The sequence below is a fragment of the Penicillium oxalicum genome, chromosome VI (assembly GCF_001723175.1).
Source record: "Penicillium oxalicum strain HP7-1 chromosome VI, whole genome shotgun sequence".
In the NCBI taxonomy this organism is placed as follows: Eukaryota; Fungi; Ascomycota; class Eurotiomycetes; order Eurotiales; family Aspergillaceae; genus Penicillium; species Penicillium oxalicum.
In genome coordinates this window covers 1,990,927-2,009,961 of record NC_064655.1, presented here as the reverse complement: position 1 = coordinate 2,009,961, position 19,035 = coordinate 1,990,927, and the positions used below count along the sequence as shown (strand labels likewise).

General features: G+C 50.4%; 7 protein-coding genes and 1 non-coding gene across 8 annotated transcripts; 2 read left to right on the top strand and 6 right to left on the bottom strand.

The window, feature by feature from the left end:
• Window positions 1-596: 596 nt before the first annotated feature.
• On the top strand, window positions 597-1,295 carry POX_f07986 (uncharacterized protein; the record flags this gene model as incomplete). The annotated part of the gene is made up of 1 exon (XM_050116771.1): window positions 597-1,295. The coding sequence occupies one exon, from the start codon at window positions 597-599 to the stop codon at window positions 1,293-1,295; it is 699 nt and encodes a 232-aa protein (XP_049966910.1).
• Window positions 1,296-1,960: 665 nt separating this feature from the next.
• Window positions 1,961-2,034, bottom strand: POX_tR146. Its single transcript has one exon. It is a non-coding gene; the product is annotated as a tRNA-Ile (tRNA).
• Window positions 2,035-3,120: 1,086 nt separating this feature from the next.
• On the bottom strand, window positions 3,121-6,657 carry POX_f07985 (ATP-dependent helicase hrq1; the record flags this gene model as incomplete). Its single annotated transcript, XM_050116770.1, has 1 exon — window positions 3,121-6,657. The coding sequence occupies one exon, from the start codon at window positions 6,655-6,657 to the stop codon at window positions 3,121-3,123; it is 3,537 nt and encodes a 1,178-aa protein (XP_049966909.1).
• A 1,111-nt stretch (window positions 6,658-7,768) lies between these two features.
• Window positions 7,769-8,566, top strand: POX_f07984 (Trans-aconitate 2-methyltransferase; the record flags this gene model as incomplete). The annotated part of the gene is made up of 1 exon (XM_050116769.1): window positions 7,769-8,566. One exon carries the CDS (start codon window positions 7,769-7,771, stop codon window positions 8,564-8,566), a length of 798 nt encoding a protein of 265 aa, XP_049966908.1.
• A 427-nt stretch (window positions 8,567-8,993) lies between these two features.
• POX_f07983 (uncharacterized protein) lies at window positions 8,994-11,333 on the bottom strand (the record flags this gene model as incomplete). Its single annotated transcript, XM_050116768.1, has 5 exons — window positions 8,994-9,059; window positions 9,126-9,424; window positions 9,501-9,999; window positions 10,109-11,073; window positions 11,294-11,333. The coding sequence occupies 5 exons, from the start codon at window positions 11,331-11,333 to the stop codon at window positions 8,994-8,996; spliced, it is 1,869 nt and encodes a 622-aa protein (XP_049966907.1).
• A 1,052-nt stretch (window positions 11,334-12,385) lies between these two features.
• POX_f07982 (Protein YIP4) lies at window positions 12,386-13,535 on the bottom strand (the record flags this gene model as incomplete). The annotated part of the gene is made up of 4 exons (XM_050116767.1): window positions 12,386-12,635; window positions 12,719-12,868; window positions 12,951-13,362; window positions 13,448-13,535. 4 exons carry the CDS (start codon window positions 13,533-13,535, stop codon window positions 12,386-12,388), a joined length of 900 nt encoding a protein of 299 aa, XP_049966906.1.
• A 659-nt stretch (window positions 13,536-14,194) lies between these two features.
• On the bottom strand, window positions 14,195-16,598 carry POX_f07981 (uncharacterized protein; the record flags this gene model as incomplete). Its single annotated transcript, XM_050116766.1, has 2 exons — window positions 14,195-15,928; window positions 16,029-16,598. The coding sequence occupies 2 exons, from the start codon at window positions 16,596-16,598 to the stop codon at window positions 14,195-14,197; spliced, it is 2,304 nt and encodes a 767-aa protein (XP_049966905.1).
• Window positions 16,599-18,212: 1,614 nt separating this feature from the next.
• On the bottom strand, window positions 18,213-18,394 carry POX_f07980 (uncharacterized protein; the record flags this gene model as incomplete). Its single annotated transcript, XM_050116765.1, has 2 exons — window positions 18,213-18,294; window positions 18,369-18,394. The coding sequence occupies 2 exons, from the start codon at window positions 18,392-18,394 to the stop codon at window positions 18,213-18,215; spliced, it is 108 nt and encodes a 35-aa protein (XP_049966904.1).
• Window positions 18,395-19,035: the final 641 nt, after the last annotated feature.

Here is a 19,035-nt window from a genome sequence, read left to right as displayed (position 1 = left end):
AGACTCGAACGGGCAGACTTCGAGATAAGGTCGGATTTATTCCTGTACGATATTCTCACACCAAAAATACTATTGTGCATATACTTGATCTCAAATTCCATCTGGATCCTTGACGCTGTGATTTGTGGCCAGTCAGAGGCCAACCCTGGCCAAAAGGCCGCCCTTTATGAACAAAGAGGAGCTCCAGGAACCCTGGCCTCTCTCTATTCAATCATGACAAAGAGAACTCGAACGCCCCTCTTTCTGCTAGACCCAGACGCGTTCAACGTTTATCTATCTGCATTCATGCACGTCCTTGGCTCTTGAAAGAACTAGAAAGGAATCTCTTCGCCGGTGGTGGTGCAGCTCGCGGTTTTAAGAGATCAACAAGGCCCACCCAAAATCCTTGTGTATGTGCCTTGATGCTTTCAATCCGTCGACCGAGACATGAAATGTCAATGCGTTTGTCACGGTGGAAATTTGCTCATCTTTTCGACTCTTGGATGCAATGTAGCGCATTTAAAGACTCACCGGCGACCCCCGTGCCCGCTTCTAGGTCTATCACTCACCACATCCAGATCTGCACATAGATATCCAAGCAATATCCAGCAGCTAACATGCCAAGTCTGATCCCACGATGGAAGAAGAAGAAGCCGCCATCTTTCCAAGCATTGTCCCCGTCAGATAGAGACTACTTCGTCGACGTGCTCAGGGCCACTGCGCCTCCTCAGCCAGAAACGAACCTTGAGTCTCAGACTAGAGAGTTGCGCCATGACGAACAGCTAGATGACGATACACTTCAGTCAACAAGCTCTTCGCAGACTCCTGCTGCTCCGACATCTACACACGCGTCTATCCGAAAAGATCTGCCTCGGCAACACTTCCGGTCTATACCTCCACCGGCTGTTCAAGACCAATCACTGGTTCTTTCCAAGCCAAGTTTCAATCATTTTCTAGTCACAACCACGGAGATTTTGAAATCCTGGGAACAAGGCGATGCAACCGACCCGACATCTATCTCAAATCACAACCGGCAGACCCAATGCAGAACATTTTCGCTCGAACTAAGCTCTTACATGAGAGAATACGCAAATAAGACCCGAGCCGTATCCTCACGAGGCCATATCCATCGCATCTTGGAGCAATGCGTCCTTGTGAGACGGAAACTCCGAGAAATTGAGATATTGATGAAAGGATTGAAGATTGACGACTCTCTCGATGAAAATGCCAGGCAGTTGATTGGTGATACGTGGAGAGTGATGGTTAGTCTTGGGCAAGATTGTTGGGTCGATGCGGATTATGCTTTGAAGAATTAGTCACACGGGTGCGGAGATATGTTGCAGACTACGTACAAGAACGTCCCGGATTTACAGCATAAGGTTACTGATTGACCTGAGTTATGCCGGAATGCGATGGGTTGGTGATTTACGATACTGCTTGGCTTTTGCAATCCCGAGGAAGTTGTTCCATTTGCTCTTGCTCCCAGATGATTTCCATCTTTCCATCTTTCCCTAATTTTTTATTGTTATTTTTTTCTCTTTCGATTCACGACTTTTCAAACTTGAAAGCGTCTGGGAATGTCAATCTTGACCAATTGATATTGCGACTCATTTTTTGACCCCTATTCATCAAAAAAAAAAACCATCTAAATCTCTCTCCCTTTACCCTTCCTCTGTGTCAAGAGTGATTGCAGAGCGCCGCGTAGCTCTGTAGATCATCGGGGCTTTGGAGACATATGACTCTCGATGCTGATTGGCCACTTTATAGGCGCTTTATGCATATGTCAGGTGATGACGGAGAGTTCCTTTAGTGTTGCCGTCAGGCCTTTCGCAGGGTGCTTAATATTTCGTCATGGCAAAATTTCACTCAGATTTAGCCTAAATACTCCCCGAATTGTAAGGCACTTATTTGCAGGCAGGACGCGAGTAAATCTTCTTCAATCTGAAAGTTAATACAAGCAAGAACAAAAAGGAAAAAGAGATGGTCCCAGAGGGGGTCGAACCCTCGACTTTGGCGTTATTAGCACCACACTCTAACCAACTGAGTTATGGAACCGTTGAAGAATTCAAGTCCAGTTAGCAACATATTCCAGATCTCGAAATGAGATTCTAGACATATCATTGGATGATGGGCAGATATGGGCCCTGACCGGCGTCCGCATTCTTCGATCCCGTTGTCAGATTTGATCGCAACGTACATGATGCCGGAAGACTGGTGCTGAGCAAGCTTGATTCAGGGCGTGCTTCAACCAATGTGGTTCGTGATTTTGATTTGCTTCTGGACTGGGGTTACGCGCTATTGTAACCGGGTACAGTGCGATTATGTGCTTGTCCAAAAAGAAAAGTCATTTGTATGTGCCTGGTCTTGAGATAAAATTCCACTATACCCAGGGAGCATCAGTAAGAGAGCCAATTACGTTGATACGGTCCTCTGGGAGCATCTTTCGTTTGTGTGATGGCTGAATGTGAAGAATGCGGGTATAATCAGTATGAAATTCTAAATAGATGTCTGTCACCGGGCCAAGATAAGTAAATCACCCCTCAGAATAAGCAACTCAGTATAAGCATGAAGTATCGGGACAAGAGACAGAGCCAAGACTGCCCATCACCTATCGAGAAAAGGGGGCGTAAAAACTTCTAGCTGATTTGCCACATAACTTATGATTAAAATTTCACATCCCTTCTGATCATACCATCAAGGCCGCTGTTAAAGTGGACATTGTACTTTGATAGTAGTCTTTACAGACGGTCCAAAAGAGCTGTCTTCACAAAAATAAGCCGATGGGCACCTCGAGAAGACTCTGGTATGTCTGAGGATTCGCAAGCTCCCAGTAAGAGGCGGTATACTGAGAAGTTGTGCACTGTACGAGCGGCAAGGAGAGCTCGAGCGCCGACAGAGCACATAAATATCGCGTATTATTTAGAAGCTCTTGACTGAAACATGCTTGGTCTCCACCGAGCCGTGCATGAGAAAAACATTCGTGATGTGTGATTTTGAAGAGTCACACCCAGAAAACATACAAGCGGCCCTGTCGCGATCAATAACCACACAGCAGAAATTGATCCAACCCAGAGACCAAGATGAAACACAGCGCTCAAACAAAGAGAGCAACTCGTCCAGACGCCCATGGCATGTTCAATATCAGGCATCAAATGCCCGCGAGGCCGGTGTTTCCTCTGGCCCGCAACCATGTTTCCAAGGCACGTCCTTGGCCGTCACAACGGTCTCCCACCCACCTGCCAATTCTCGACCGCCAACTGTACCTGGATCGATAACCTCGACATCTTCGCCCCAGGGTAGAGCATCGACATCGACATCCCATCCCAACAAGCATCGAAGGATGACGCCCGCGCCCGCCTTGCTCATCACAGTATTCATGTCCTTACACCTCTCGTCACATACGCATTCAATGCAACCCTGCGGGGAAAGACAGGGACATGACTCAATACGCGCTACTGCTCGTCTGAGCAAAAGTCCAATGAATTCGAACGCTTTGCTCGCGATCCCGGATCCGCACGAGCCGCCCTTGGCATCGTAGAAAGTCAGGCGGGCAGGTCGCTGCCTCGAAGGAGGTTGAATCTGTCTCTCAAGCTCCTCGCGAGACTTGCCTGACTCGTTCGCGCGGCGGAGTCCCTTGCCGAGCTCTTTTTGCGCAATCTTGCACTCCGTGCGAACATCACCCGGCGATGAAACCACAAAGGAAGGGAGTAGCGAGAGTACACCATGCTCAGCAGCGTGAATCGCCGCTGCGACATTCAATCTATGCGACTCGAGGATTTCAATGGCCCGTGAGGGGACATTGAGCCACATTCCCTTTGTGAAAAGATCGATCGGAGGATTGTCAACAGCGACTGCGTCGAGAATGCGACCTCGCTTGTCGATTTTGAAAAAGCCATATACCACAGCATGGATTTGGACAGCACCAAAGAAGGCGCGACAAGCATTTGGCCCGTTGCCAACAAGACGCATGGCTTCAGTCTCGATGGGGTCGATGTCCGTATAGTCACGCTGCATCGTGCTCCAGTCGACGTGCACGCGCAAAACCCGTGCAAGATGACGCTCGACATTGAGTTCTTTGACGATGTATGTCTGACCCTGATGGAGGAAAATGCCCCCTTCATAGATTGTAAAGAACGCGCGCGAGGCTTCGACCTCCTCAAGAACGACATTGCGATTGTTCGTTGTGTCAATGACGGCAAAGTGTGTGTCTTCCGTGTCACGGATGTTCACACACCGCGATGGTTGAGGCCGGAATCGGTCATGACAATGGTAGAAGCCCATGCTGTCCTTGACGAGTCGAGTGGCCGCGAGGGCATACAATTGCTCACCAAAGTAGAAGGAATCCTCGTCCGGCCGGATTGGCATCTCAAAAGCGGCGCACTGGACATGTCCTTCTTGAATAAGCTCATTGGTTAGGTCGATCTGCAGTTCACAGTTTGGCCGTGTGAATATCTCCTCCGGATTTTGCATGTAGTGTTGATCCGTTGGATATCGATCACCGACCAGTACAGACAGAGAATCCTTGTTTCGTCGACCCGCCCGGCCACTTTGCTGCCGCAAGTTGGAGATCGAGTATGGAAACCCGAGAGTGACCACTGCATCGAGAGAGCCTATATCGACACCCAGTTCCAATGCGTTGGTAGCCACTATGCCCATCAGTTTTCCATCAAACATCTCCTTCTCAATTCGTCGACGATCTTGCGGACTATAACCACCTCGATAACCCATGACCATCTTGCCGACTTCGGGCCTTTCCAAGGTCTGGAACTCGTTGCGAACGGCCTGCAAAAGTGTCTCACAAAGTCGTCTCACGCGACAGAAAGCAATCACTCTCACTCCTCGGAGGATCAACTGGCAGACCAGTCGCGCAGTTTCAGCGACGCTATCACCACGTCCTGAGCTTGGATCAGCAGGATCCTTGAACGGAGTATTCCAGCAGATGAACTCTTTTCGACCAGACGGAGAGCCATCAAAGTCCACCAACTTGACATCTTCGACTCCAAAAATCGACTTCATGTGCTGCTCTGGATTTGCTACTGTGGCAGAACAGGATATAAATTTAACGTGTCGATTGCCCACTGCAGCACAAATCCGTCGGAGTCGTCGCATAATATACGCCACATGCGATCCGAACAGGCCGTTGTAAACGTGCAATTCGTCCACTACAACAAATTTCAAGTTCTTCAAAAAAGTGCGCCAGGCGCTTTCTTGAGGAAGAATGGTGATATGTAGCATGTCCGGGTTGGTGAAAATGATACGAGCCTCATCCCGGATCAGGTTTCGACTTCCCATTGGCGTGTCTCCGTCGAACGTTTCCACCATTGTTTGTTGCAATCCATCCATGAATTGTAGCAAGTCCGTCATACTGCGTCGCTGATCTTGTGCCAGGGCCTTTGTAGGAAAGATATACATGCCTCGGCTGTCAGGGTCTTTCTGCAATTCGTGAAGCATGGGAATCTGGTAAATGAGAGACTTTCCTGAGCTTGTGGAGGTTGAGACGATCACATGATGACCTTGATACAAATGATTGATTGCTTCAGCCTGGTGGGAGTAGAGCTGAGTGATACTCTTCGTATTGTACAGGGCATTGACAAGCTCTTGGGACAACTGGAAGGATAGGTCGCCGTAGACGGGCGACTGTGCATAAAACACTCGATGCCCTTCCGGCACAATCTGCGCGTGGTACCACTCCATCTCGCGAATCTGAGAGATGATTTCCGCAATGCTTTCGCGCTCTTTCGGAATCGTCGCTGGAGCTTTTACAACAGCAGGAGTGTTCACCTCACTCCCAGGAGGCGTCGGTATAAAAGCGTTCTTCTCTTCTTCCAATGTCTGCACCGGGTCAAGTCCTTCATCTTCACATCGGACAAGGAAGGCATCGATTGCATCAGTGAACTTGGTGTTTCGTTTCTCGATGAGCCCCAGCATCTGTTTCTGACTAAAAACTGGCATCTTCAGGTCCTCGTCCCTCATTCGGCGAAAAGGTTTGGATGGCTCCCCGGTCTTTGGATTTCGGACCTCTCGCTTCAGGTCCCCGTCCACAAACTCGAAGAGAAGGACGTTCCCCACAAAATTATCGTCATTTCCAGCGTAATTTGCAATTTCCGAGGCCGAAAGCATGCCCGTACCGCTCCGAGTCCCGTAGTCGGCGCCTTCTCTATCCCCGACTGTCATGATTTCGAGTCGGGCCTCATCAACGTACTCGAACCGCACAGACAGCGGAACCAGGACCTTGACTCTAGCCACATCCTCGACCGTCAGCTCGCGACCTTGACCAAGTTGTGCCTGAACCGCATTCTTGATGTTTTCGAAGGTCGTGATAAAGTGTTTGCGCGTGCAGCAAAAAGTATAAACAAGGTTGAGCGCACGATGGGTCTGCGAGAGGCGCTTGATCTCCTCGGGCCATGGCTTGGCAGGCACCCTCTTCTGTGCGGCCTTTGCCTTTGTATCTGACGCCTTGGACTTTTTGCCCGTCCCTTTTCGTTTCTTCACAGGCTGTTGCGGTTCGCCGTCGGCCGCTCGTGAGTCATTCACATCAAGGACGGAGGCGCGGGACGCATCTTCGGTACCGCTGTCGGCGCCGACTGCCGATGACGCGTTTGATGCTGAAGCATCCACATCCTGGCTCTGTTTTCTTTTCAGAAGAGGTTGAGCGTGATTATCCGAGGCGTCATTCATTGCGGAGCGCCATTACGGTCATCGACAAGATCAGGATCTGTATCATTTCTGCGAGGCTTCGTCATGGCCGACCAAGCAAGGAAACGCGAGGTCACGTGCGCTATATATGACCTAATTTTGGCCGAGATGTTATGGCTTGCATTATCACGGCAATGTTTACCTCTTACGGAGTGGCTCACCCAGGCGGAGTCTTCTGAGGTTGTGACATGTCTGATATGATTGATGATTGTTGTATTGGTTGCCGTATCCTTCGAGTAACAGACCGAGGTCCTTAGCGCACATCCTATGGCAAGCCAGGGATACCTTCAAAGACTTAATTAATCTTACCATGATCAAAAATTTAATGACCATTCGAGACTCCGTAGACAAATCATTAAATTGCGAAAATTAAACCAATCGAGCCACTCCGAAATATATCTATGTCATTTGAATTGAATTTGTTCCAGTTTTGATCATGAATATCCGCGACACAAAAATTCTCTCAAAGCAGCCAAACACCGAATGTCCACCTGACTCCCTAACAGGGTTGTTTCCTATCCCAAGAACCAAGTTATTTGACCGCAAATTGTACCATAGGTATGACTCACAAGTGCACCATAGATCACCGTGGCCTCGAAGCTTAGAAAGAAAAGCTTGTGCTCTTTCCTGCAGTTTCTTGACAGTCTGTCCGCATACAGTTCCATATAGTCCGATAACCGGCACTTTCAAAAACGTCAAGGCCGGCAAGTCTCTCAATCCCAGCGCCAATCATTGACAAAAAGCTCCTCAATGTAACCAGCTATCACCAAGTTTTGGCTTACTGTAATTCCTCCGATCAATGTAGAATCCACCGTTACCAAGCATGGCCCGGCTCACAAAAGTATGTAGATCTTCCGGGATATCGCCGTATCGGCAATTCAAGTCCCCTCGACCCTTTTGCACTTCGGTCGGGTGGTAGTTCAAATAGCGCAACCTGGTATCCATATCAGCTCAGCTTTCTGCCATTTCACCTCCACATTCGATAGGCCATTATTCTCTCCAAGAGAGGATCATGTTCCTCCAGCGTTCTTCACAAAGACTACTTCAGATGCCGTTAAATGCATCCATGAAACGATCAGCCAGCCGCAACGCCATGTCAACACAGTCCAAAACAAGTCAAGATTGGAGTGCAGCGCAGTACCTCAAATTCGAAGATGAGCGCACACAGCCTGCGCGCGATCTTCTAGTCCGAGTCCCTCTAAAGACTCCTCCAAAGAGGATTGTCGATCTCGGCTGTGGCCCTGGTAACTCGACCGCCATACTGGAGTCGCGGTTCCCAGACGCGCACCTAGTAGGGATGGACTCATCCCCGGACATGATCCGCAAGGCCAAAACTGCCCTCCCACATCGTGATTTCACGGTGGATGATCTACGTACCTACAAGCCTGAGGGGCCCGTGGATCTCTTCTTCTCAAATGCAGTGCTCCAATGGCTTGGTAGAGAGGAGCGATTTACCATTGTCAAGAAATTGATGGAGAGTCAACCCTCTGGGGGCGTGTTCGCCCTTCAAGTTCCTGATAACCTCATGGAGCCTTCTCATGTCTTGATGCGCGAGACCGCTGAGAATGGACCCTGGGCGGCTACACTTCAGAGTGTTGGTCGGGACAGCTTTCAGACACCGCGAGAAATCTATGATCTTCTGAAGCCTGTTTGTTCTCAGGTGGACATCTTCCACACAAGCTACAACCACAGTTTGGAGAACCATGCGGCGATCGTCGAATGGGTCAAAGGGACCGGACTGAGACCATATTTGGACCCTCTCTCTCCTGAAGAACAAAAGGGCTTCCTCAGTGAATATTTGAGACGCCTGGAGAAAGCTTACGTGTCGACATATGACGGCCGGGTTTTGCTTGCTTATCCGCGACTCTTCGTCATTGCAGTGAAGAAGTGATTCGCCTGGTGGTGCAGCTGCGCCATCTATTCTTCTCATGTAGACTATGATTTAGTGTCAATTCCCACACAATTCACAAGTTCCCTCAATTGTCAGTCATTATCAGCACAATACATCAGCTTTGACCAGCGCTGATATCTGTATCACCCAGAGACAGTGCAGCAAGACTAGAAAACATGGGTTTGCGACCACAGCAGTGCGAATGAGCCACCCACAACACAAAACAAACAACAGACGCAGAATCATAGAGTAGTCAATGGATTTCATGGTAGAAAAGATCGCTAATAATCACGCAGTATGCTCACATAAAGTGGCATTGAGAAACTCCAAATGCACCGATCCCATATTTCTCTCCTGCACTCTCTGCAAAAAAAACTGACCAGAGCAGCAGTCTATGTGGGTATCTCGTGCCTGTCGCTTTCACTAATCATTCGTCGTCAAGAAGGCTTTTGATGATGCCGTACAGATCCTTGGCAAGGTTTTCATTTCCAACCTAAGAAACATGGATTCGTTAGAACACATTTGTCACAGAAATAGGATCATTAGAAGTGTAACTCACGCGCAGCAGCAAGGGCACTGTGCGGCCTTCCTCATTGCTCGCCAGGAAGATTTGCTTCGATGATGGTTCTTCATTCTTTGCGTCACCGAAAGTCATGCCCTTGAAGACAGGGCTGTTCAGCATAACACGCAACGCACCGTCGGCGCGCATGATCATCCGACCATGTCGCTTGCCCTCTTCATCGTTGCGAACATTGACCTTGAAAGTGCCAACACCACGCTCTTTCCATTCGCCGCTGAAATGGAAAAGTTTACCCTTGCATGAAAACACATTCTCTTCTTCTTCCTCACCGGTCGAGACTATTGAATGGGATGTCAGTTTTGAGAAAAAAAAAGTCACTCGCAAGGTTAAATAGACAACCCAGGGAGTACGCACTCGTCTGTTCATAGAACCGTTCGTCGGTCTTATCAGCCTCGAAGGTATTGGTTCCTTCACCCTCATCGTCGTCGCTTCCTTCATCCGCAGAGTCATCAGCACCGAGAGGCTTGGAAGTCGAGGGCTTGATTTCGCCGCCGAGGGGTGAAGCGGCAGCAGGAGACGCAAAGTTTGACAACCCGCCAGTCTTGGCGGCAGCAGCAAAGCCACCTCCAACCCCCGCAAATCCATTTTTTAGAGAACCAAAGCCAGACGTGGAAGAGGAGCCAAAGGCAGAGGTGCTAGTGCCGGACTTGAACACCGAAGGGCTTGAAGCGCCAAAGGAGCCAAAGGGGGAGGTCTCTGAGCCGGCAAATGAGCCCAAAGCTGAAGAAGCGAAAGCAGATGTCGGGGCTGGTTTTTCAGAAGTGGAAGTTGAGGCTGCTGTCAAATTGGAGCTTCCAAGCGAAGCAAACGGAGACGATGCGGCCGCGCTGCCGAACGCACTTTTTGCAAAAGCCTAGGGAACGAACAAAGGAGAGAGAAAAAAAAAGTCAGTCAGGCACTTCTGGCGCGAATAGCTTGAAACGATTGCGCAGCTAGAGAGATCAGTGATGGTTGGCACTCACATTGGCTGTCTGGGCCTCACGCTCTTGGGAATTATCCCGGTGTCGCTTGGTTTCCGTCTCTTCCGACTTCTTTGCGCCCTCATCTTCCACTTGATCCAAGCTCCTCTTCTTCTTAATCACTTGGACCTCTTCTTCCTTCATTGTCTTGGCGGAGTCCTTATTTTCGGTGCCCTGTGTAGAAGTGTTGGTGTTATCGTTCTTCAAGAAGTGGGCGTCCTGGCCACAGGATGGTGATTCCGCTGGAAAATCCGCCGGGCGGTCAGTCCGCGCCCCAGACAGCTTCGACTTTCGCGAAGACTCGGGCGAGGGCTGGACACACTCTAGCCACTTTTGGTTTACAGAGCTGTGGCATTTTTCCTGCACGGAAGCGCCCGATGGAGAAGAGGGAGTCTTGTCAGACTCGCCTTCTTCTGGGTTCAGATCCTCAAAACCCCCTTCCACACAAGGCGCTTCAATGATTTGAATCCAGTGGTCCGAGGAAGGTTCCGACTCCGAGTCCGACACCAAGACAACCTCCGGGGACGCTTCACGGGGAGCCGGTTCTACGACTACCAGGCTCTCTTCCGACTCAACATCCGAGATGATAATGTACTCGATGTCTGGGTCGTTCCGATTTCCATGGGAGGACTCATCCGTGGCCAGTTTGGGGAGGGTGGCGGGCTCGGGGTCCTTTGGGGTAGGTTCACTCACGTTCTTGTCCTCCGCAGAGACCTTTGCGACCTCTGGAGTGGCTTCGCGCGATCGCTTCCGTGGGCCTTCGTTGTTGTTGGCCGCCTCGTCATCCTCGTCGCGAGATTCTTCGAATGATCGCTTCCTGCCGCTGGACTGTTCCGTACCGGAGCCATTGGAGGCACATTCGACCGCATCGTTCACGGCCGCGGCATCGATGGTTGTCTCCTTCAGTTGTTCGCGGACAGGGCGTTCATCGTTGTCAGAGGGCGGGGTGCGGGCGTCTCCGCCAGTCGCTAGTTGAAGAGGACCACGGTCAGCTTTGTGCCCCCGTAAGACATGCAGAAACTTGCTTTCAACACAAGAGACATGATTGCAGCCGGGTACGGGGAGGTATTTTGAGCCCACGCCCTCGGCCTGAGCGCGATACCGGTGAATGATCTGATCGCGTATGCCGTCTCAAGCGAGGAACGACTGCGGCTGATAGATGAGAGATCGCAAAGTATCAGAACTCACCGTCGGCAGGCTTCTGAGGTTCGTCTGACTTGGAAGCCATGGCGAAGACTTGCTGAGAGGTAAAGAAAAGACAAGCGGGGAGGTCGAAGTGTGAGTTGTTGAACTCAGCCGGCCGTCGGTCTTGACCGGGATCGGAATGTTGTAGCAGGAGGCGTTCTTCGCGTTCAGCGCAAGTGAGCGAGAGAGGGGGGAAGGGTAAAAGAAGGGCGTGTTGTAGGTGAAAGGAGTGATGACGAAATGCCGGTAGTTGTAGAAGCTGGAGGGGGATCGACGCAAGTGAGGTAACGAGTCCGTCGAGGTGTGACCGTCAGGTTGTTGTCCCGGTCACCGCTCCCGCCCCCGCAGGTACTTATAAAGCTGCTGATAGCACGAGTTTGCCTACACTCCACGAGCAGGCAGTGAGGCACAAGGCAGTCATACCAGGCAGGGGGGTTGGGCATCGATGCCTGGAGCCAGGCCTCCAGTCCTGGCAAAGCTGATACCTATTTTAGTTTTTGAGCAAACCGCAAATTGGTCCTCGTGTAACTGTGATCATTGCATTGCTCTGGTTGTAGTATGCCCGCGTCCATAGGGCGATTCATTTACAAACAATTCTTGCTTCGCGGGTCGCTCACCACATCAATTGCATCGAAAAAACATGGCGAATCGGAGAAGATGAGTCTTTAAGGAGCCCTGTATGCTCATTTGACAACACAGACGCTGTTGTGACATTGTTGGAGACCTGCCCGGATAATGAAACGAGAGATGTGATATGCCTAGACTTGACAACAGATCAAGCTGTTGCGACTACTTTTGCAAGTAGAGATATGACCCTTCCTAGATCATGGCCATGCCTTTCATGGCGCGAATTCGATACAGCAACGATTAAAAGATATCCAGGCTCTCTTCGGAGCGCCCCGGGCACGTGGAAAGAAGAGCAGAAGGCTTGAGAATGTAGTAGGGACCGCTTCAAATACACGCGCTTGAATAAGCTCGACTACCAAAGTCGGTGCGAGACGGGGAGTTCCCAGGTCAGATACCCACAAAGTCCACCATCGCAAGGCACGAGAGAGTTGCCAGAACAGAACGAACAGGGAAAGATGGTTGGCACGCCTAACTAATGAAACATAGGCACCCAATCGCAATGTAGAACACGAAGAGTGGATAGACCGCGATGCCCACACGGTTGCGCAGCACCCCGGAGCCACCCAGGATACTCACACCAGCCGCCAGAGACCATGCCACCAAGACGAGATAGACAGGTATTCTGGCAATGGTTGGAAGACCAACAGCGCTCAGAAGCGCAGCGATGACCAGGGGAAATAGCGTATAACCGATGATAGAAATTGACTGGAAGAAAGATCTTCAAGAGCAGACTGTCAGCATGAGACACACGGAATGATTCCTAGGAGCTGGGTTGAGGGGTTTGCATCTTGCAAGACTTACATCTTTCCTCCCAAAAGCTTGATCTGCAACGTGACGGCGGCTTCTCCGACCCAGACGATGCAGAAAACACCCGAAAAGACATTTGACGCTTGGTCACCCTTGGCAATGGACAGGAACAAACTCAGCACAAGACAAAAGACAAGCGGACCCCTAGAATATCGTGTCATATCATCAGTACAGAGCTCTTCATGCAAACCAGGGACAGCCATCATGCGGATCCATGCAGACGTACCAGAGATCCCAGTCACGCAACCCTTCGCTCAAACCACCTTGCAACACCATATCTGCATCGGGCCAGCGACCCACGAGCCCGCGCAGGTTACGGCCGAACCCTGTTGCTTCACCCCGCTCAGCAGCATCGCCCATCCCTCCGCCGCTGCGCTGCAACATGCCGCCTAGCAAATACTTGGGCCAAAGCACTTGGCGCATCTTCTCCCAGACAGCGATCAGATCGCGGGAGAGTGTTTCCCAGACACTCTCGTCAATGGTATTTTGAGTTGCTCGACGATCCTCACCGGGGATCGATGAAGTGAGGTAGTTTCCGTAGCCATCTGCGCGATTGCCTCGGGAGCTGGACTCGGGAGCGATGTTGCCTCGTAACGGAGCTGTGTCGGATGTGTGTAGGGGATCGTCGGCCTCAATATCTAGTATAGCGATCGCGAGTCAGCAATTGAATCATCACAGTCGCCTCGAGAAATGGCCTTTGGCGCGGGCGGGGAGTAATCGTACCATGGTCGGCTTCAATCAAGTCGTCGTCCAGGAGGGATTCGTCGTCAAGCAGGTCGCCCTGGGAATGACCAGGCTGTACGCTAGCCATAATTCCGTTTTCTGATAGTGTTTTGACTTCTTTTTGGAAAGATGAGAGCCTGTCTTTTATGATCGCATCACCGATTCCGCGAGCTCGGGTAAACTGCAGTGGATAGCAGAGGGCGCAATGTTGATGGTTGAACTAGCTATCCAACCCCGGAGAGGCTAAGTGGCATTACGCCGCGCAAGCTGGCGTCACCGCCCGGAGAGAAGGGAGTATGTAGGCAGCCACCAAGGGTAGGAACACATTTCGATTGAGAGAATTATCAGCCTTAGTATAATGTCTAATTGTGTGTACAGCGATTTGGGTATTTGTGGCCTTGATGAGCCAAAGAGCCAAAAAAAAGGCCGAAACGATGACATGATCGTGAAAATTTTGAAAAAAAGATGTCATACTTTTACGTTCGTAGAAGAACAGGAAGTATAGCCCAATACTCGGCTCTTTCTTCATGCTTTCATTTACACCTGGGAGCAATTACGGAACATAATAGGCACGAGAGATGCCCTCATATGAGACAAGAACCTTGACATCCTCCCCCAGTCTAAAAGTGAGCAACCACGACGCCGTGGAGATGAAATGTCTAATATACAAAGAATGTTATACATAATAATCATGTGCTAGGTAGTATCCAAGGGCATATAGCACGTAACAAAGCCTTCAGAGGAAACTCAGCCAAGCTTAGCTTGCTCGGCAGATTCCGCAGCCGTGGGAGTTTGGGGTGCTTCCAGATCACTCTTTGGTTGGTCCTTTTCAGCAGGGACATGTTCAACAACCTGCAACTGTCGTTCTCGGAAGGCATTCTTCTGTTCGACCGTAGGGTATACTGACAGCTCACTGAATTTTCTGATAGTCTCCTTATCGGAGTAGGTCTTCAGTAAGTTGGAGTCCGCTTGCAACGCCTTCCGATCCTCCTTTGGTACAACGGAAGAGTATTCCGCTTTGAGTATTTCGTCAATCACCGTGCGCACCCGGGCCATGACCTTGACAGCCAAAGACGCGGGCACATTGCCAGAACCATTCTTCAGAGTACTCCAACGGGAGCGCCGATCAGGTTTCCCGCTTTGTAGGGCGTCATGAAGTTGGGAAACTGGCATTCGCAGAGCGTTTATAGCAGCGACGTGGAGATCTGCGAAAAGCTTCTTGCCCAGAACCGCGAGGTCGCCGATCTTGCGCCGATCCTCCTTGGGTAGGCCTCGCAGGTTCAAGAGGACATGTGGAGCTTGAGCAAGGGACTGAATCAGCTCCAGGTACGATTCGACCACTCTTGGGTCGGGCAGAACCAAAGCTTTGTGCATGACCTGCAAAAGCTCATTTGCATGGAGAAGGACGGACGCGTTATTGCGGTCCCGGCGACAGCAAGCCATTGCCAGATGGAAGAGCTTCTCATTTGCGAGACCTGAGGGTAATGCTTGGTTCTGCATGACCTGGACAGCCCTCTTACTGGCTCGACCGGCGCGAAGAAGACGCAGATACTGAGCAAGGGCGACCGCATCAGGCTCGAAACGGGTCTCTGACTCGAGAGTCAAATGATCCCAATAGGAATAGCCCGCTGCAAAGCCTTGAGGAAGCCTGTGGCAGACATCCTCAATAAAAGTGAGCTCTTTGCTCCGGGGCTGGAGATAAGTTAAGCCTTCGTTCTTGGGAACGACCGGGTCGAAGACCAAGTCAAAGTCCTCAATCTCTTCCTCTTCCGCTCCTTCTAAAGGATCTTCCTTCTCAGACTCTTCACGCAGGGGACGGTTGTTTTCGTCCACAAACGGAACATCCTCTGTGTGTTCCGACTCTGCAGCCGAGCGCCGCAAGAAAGCCAAGCGGAACATGGTAAACCGGGAGGCCTTTTTGGACTCCGCCGGCTTCTTGGCGTAAATTGGGATGCCCATTGTTTGATTGTAGAGCGCCAGAACATCATAGTAGTCACGTTCCCGTGCGCCCTCCAAAAGCAGACTGGCCATTGCGTTGACAACATGATTGTCGATCTGCAGCTGATCTTTGGTCCACCGGTAGAGGACGTCTGTCCATATTCTCTTTCCTTCCATGACCATTTGATCTTTACGTTCCACGATTTTGTCTGTGTCTGCCGGGTTGATCTTTTCAAGGTCGTTGCGCGCGGAATACTGGAGGGCGCCGAGGATAATGGTATATGTGCGCATGTCGGGCGCTTGGGGACCTTCTTCAGGCAGTTCTCCAGCAATCCGCCATAATGAATCCATATCATGATGGCGATCGCATACTGAGAGCATTGCATTCGTGTGGATAATGCTCAAGTCGACATCAGAATGCTGGATGGATCTGTAAATGGATTCGGCCATTTTGATGTTGCCCGGCGATTTGGGGGCGTCGGCAAGACCCTTGAGCATCAAAGTATATGTCACGGAGCTGGGCATTCGACCACGTTTTTTCATCTATTTGCCAGCGAAAAAAACTGTCAGTGATTTAAGACTTCCCACTCGACGAACCCAGTGCACCCAAGGGGAACCCCCCCCCCCCCCCAGAAAAACTTACATCATTATAAAACTTGAACGCCACTTGTGGGAACCCTCGCTGCATACAATAACTCAAAAGATGATTCCAAGCGACATCGCAACGCTTGCCGTCCTTCTGCGCCTGGCGAACCAGAGCTGCTGCCATACCAATATCGCCACTGCGCAAAAGACGAGCGACACGGTCCGCCAGATCACGGGGGTCCTCCAGCCATTTCAGCTCCATGCTGATTGTTTTACGGGTGAAGCTAGCACTGCGAATCTCATCGTTGATTTCGCCGCTCTCTAGATTTGATCCAGCAGCGATTGCCATTAACGAGCGCTCTTCCTGTTTCCGCTTCTCCACGTCCACGGTCGGACCATCGCGGCCGGATTTTCGACCCTTGTGCGCGCCATTTTTGTTGAACCTGGGAGACTTCCGTGGAGTCTCCGAAGGGGCATCAGGTTCGTGAGAGTTGGGGAGACTTTCTTCGGGTTCGATGATCGCTTGCGAGTAAGGCCGGAGAGCTGAAAGCTGAACAGGGCGGAACTTGGTACTGGCGGTTGCAAGTTGTTGTCGGACCGATGAGCTGCGCAGAGATCTACGCAGCATACATGCTGGACTTTGAAAAGACATGACCTGCCCCTCTCAAATAGAAGAGAAAATAAGAAAAAAAAAGGGGGTGGGAAGGAAGAGAGGTCCAAACAAATGAATGAGAACACTATTTGGCAAGTCGCGGAAGTCCGCAATAATTTCTCGGAGATTGGACGTGCTTCTAGCCTCTTTTGGGCTAGACGGGACTCCCTTATCATTCAGGCATCAGCTTGACAATCAGCTCCATGCCTAAGGCATCAGACCACATGGCGCGGAAACGCTACACCCGGAAAGGCTTGGCGCTCCAGTGGGATCTGCGGGCCGGCCAGAACACACTCCAGTTCGCACTCTTGACAGGTGCCCCCCGGTCTTGTGACGGGAAGCTAAGGAGCCTCCCCATCATGGGTACCTGACAGGCTGCCACATACTTCCCGAATGCAGTGGCAAACCGTCCGTGTTGTACATATGCACCATGTATGTAGTACCGCATGTCCCGTCCTGCGCTAAGATCAAATTACACTTCACACTAAATTCCCGAGGACGTGAGCCTGGGTACGCCGTCACTTCCGGTTTCAGATCAAATCGGCCTTAGCTTCAGGACTAAGGGCCTTGCATCCTGCGCAGCGCGCGACGCATACAGTGGGGGCTACAATACCTAAATTACCTGGCCTGGGAATCGCATACGATGGGGGTAGCCATATGAATTCTGCAGAGCTCGTGCGGGTTTCCCCCTTTTCCAGTCTCTAGTGCCAACGATTTGACATGTACGTCAGTCCTATACAATAGCAGACGATTGCACTTCGAACATCTCATACATACCGCTTTTATTTCACTTGATGATCTATCGTCCATTGGCGGTAAGATACTGCCATTGTCATTTACTCGAGTTACACGTGGGATATCACAAGACGCTGGATGTAGCAGAGAGCGCAGAAATCACTTCATATATACTAGAGACAAACTACAGTACTTCCCCTGACACCCAAGAATAAGTAGTAATCGCTGCGTATCTAGGACCCTGCTAATACATAGTACTACTCAAAGCCTTGAATCGAGACATATCTCCAATCTCAAGATCTTTACCCACTTAAATCGAAAGACCAAGCCACACCAATGATATGACCAGCCAAGCAAGTTCCATACATTCACATTTTGATTCTCATTGCCATTTCACACGACTCTTGCAGACACTGCATCGCCAAACTTGAGCTCCGCTTCAATCTAAAACAACCCCAAATCAAAACAAATTTTCATATGCGATGAAGCATGGCCGTGAGCCGACTGTCCTCAATTGTTAAGATTCGCAACTACATGCATCTACACAAGCTCAAGTCCGTACATCGCATCCTTGAATCGAGCCCGAACCCTCCCCACATGATTCCAGACCTCCTGCCGGGCCCTGGCAGCCGAGTTTAATCGTAAGCTGTTCAAGTACTACCCACACCTACACATCGACCTACCTCCTTTCGTATACTTATCATTTCCATTGAAAAGAGAATCGGACCTTTTATTGAATCACCCAAACCTCAGACCTACATAAGTCATAACTGCGCTTTCTCAGCATAAGACAACCTTTCCCGTCCGTACCCTCTTTTACCAAGCCAAACATTTCACATTCAGATATGAGTTGATTCAAAATCTCCCCTTCCCCTGTTCTCCCCCCTCGAGCGCTAGACCCAAGCCACAGGCCCAGTTAACCGGGAAAACTGGGAACCTGAGAAAAACAAAAAGACCAGACATGTTTAGAATTTCGTAAATTTTCTGCTGGTATCACATGCTCATACATACAATGCAGCATGTCCAATACGGTACATGGCTACTGTTTATGCTCAGTACTTATGGAACAGTACCAGTACACGGCAGTCTCTCCCCCAATGGAAATGGAATACCTTGCCGAATCCAGAGTTCTCCCGTCAGACCTCGTATGTATCTTGTATCTTCCGCACCATCTCGGTTTTAAACTCTGACTGTTGGACTGCTAGTCGGTATTTTCCAAGGCGATCGAGGTATTTGGGTACATGGTTGATTTGTTGCGTCGGAACACGCGGTGAATCTTCCAGATACAGTAGTAGCATGTTTATATACCTGCGCTACTGGTCTTCACTATCGGAAATACAAAATGTACTTTGTGACTGCCAAGGTTACTCGTTCAAGGAAGGGGAGGGAAAGAGAAAAAGGGTGAATGGATGAGAAGGGGAATAAAAGTGAATACAAAGCGCCGGGTCCATTCGATACCCCACATCGAGCCATGCTTATCAACCTCTCCCGGTCCCCAGCACCCCTGCCCACTTGCCAACGCGGTGCCGGGCCATCTTAAGCGAAGAGCAGGGCGTATTTGATAGCAAAGCCTGTACAAGACCAGTGGTAGAGTCCTAGATTGTGCATGCATTCGTCTCTTCCGACCCTCGAGGTCTACATAACAGAACTGGTATTGATGTGGGACTCGGCGCCTGGA